At 38.4% G+C, this 898-nt stretch overlaps 1 protein-coding gene across 1 annotated transcript in view; it reads right to left on the bottom strand.

Annotated features, from left to right (window-relative positions):
• The window catches only part of LOC144962844 (carbohydrate sulfotransferase 10-like), an 18,825-nt gene extending 18,231 nt beyond the window's left edge, over window positions 1-594 (bottom strand). The window contains exon 1 of the mRNA XM_078896169.1: window positions 411-594. Within this exon, the coding sequence (XP_078752295.1) occupies window positions 411-513 (103 nt within the window). The 5' untranslated portion in view covers window positions 514-594. The remainder of the gene's footprint in view (window positions 1-410) is intronic.
• Window positions 595-898: the final 304 nt, after the last annotated feature.

Genomic DNA, 898 nt, shown 5'->3' with positions numbered 1-898 from the left:
TTTTTCAGAATGTTTTCTTATTCACTACCCACCCTCCCCCCCCCCCCGGATCACAAAATGTGCCGATGAAAATTTATCAAAAGGGAAAAGGACAGCACCAAAAAAAAAAAAAAAAGGAAAGGAAAAAAACAACAACATAGAAAGGCTACTTTGGTTGAAGAGAATCATTTATTAAATCACATCTCGCCTCGCTTATATTAGAAAATACCCGAAATGCCCCCCCCCCCTCCCTCCCCTCGTTCTATGGATTGGTCATTTTGCACCCCCCCCCCCCCCCCCTCTATTTGATAGATAAGAGTTGCAAAACATTAACAATGGAGATGAAATTTAAAATCGACAATTGTTATTTTTCAAAAACAACAAAAACTGAGAAATTGTAATTTGAAAGGTAAAGTTTAAGACTAAATTACCTGTGTGTAGTATAACTATAACTAATAGTAATATGGTTATAACAATCATGACTGTACATTTTTGTATCCATTTTTTACTCGTGTAAACATAGTTCGAAATCATTTTCACGTTTAGTTAACTGGCATCTGAATCAAAAATAAACCGATTTCGCGACGCTTATCCGAGTGAAGGGCGGTAACTCTCAAAGCGATGCTATTTCCGTGGCTGTGTTGAGGAGTGGAGAGCTACTACAGTGGGCGCCGGATTCAACGAGATCGCATTAAACGAGAAAATGGATTCAACGACAGTCTGTCTGTGTGTGTATTAACACACACGCACACACACCCACACGCACACACACACACACACACGCACACGGGGAGAGAGATAGAGATAGGTAGGTAGATAGATAGATAGATAGATAGATAGATAGATAGATAGATAGATAGATAGATAGATAGATAGATAGATAGATAGATAGATAGATAGATAGATCGATAGATAGATA

The sequence above is a fragment of the Berghia stephanieae genome, chromosome 1 (genome assembly GCF_034508935.2).
Source record: "Berghia stephanieae isolate SIO BIC M18660-M18661 chromosome 1, UCSD_Bste_1.3, whole genome shotgun sequence".
Lineage (NCBI taxonomy): Eukaryota > Metazoa > Mollusca > Gastropoda > Nudibranchia > Aeolidiidae > Berghia > Berghia stephanieae.
Note: the sequence above shows the minus strand (reverse complement) of the source record. Positions and strands in the feature narration are given on the sequence as shown.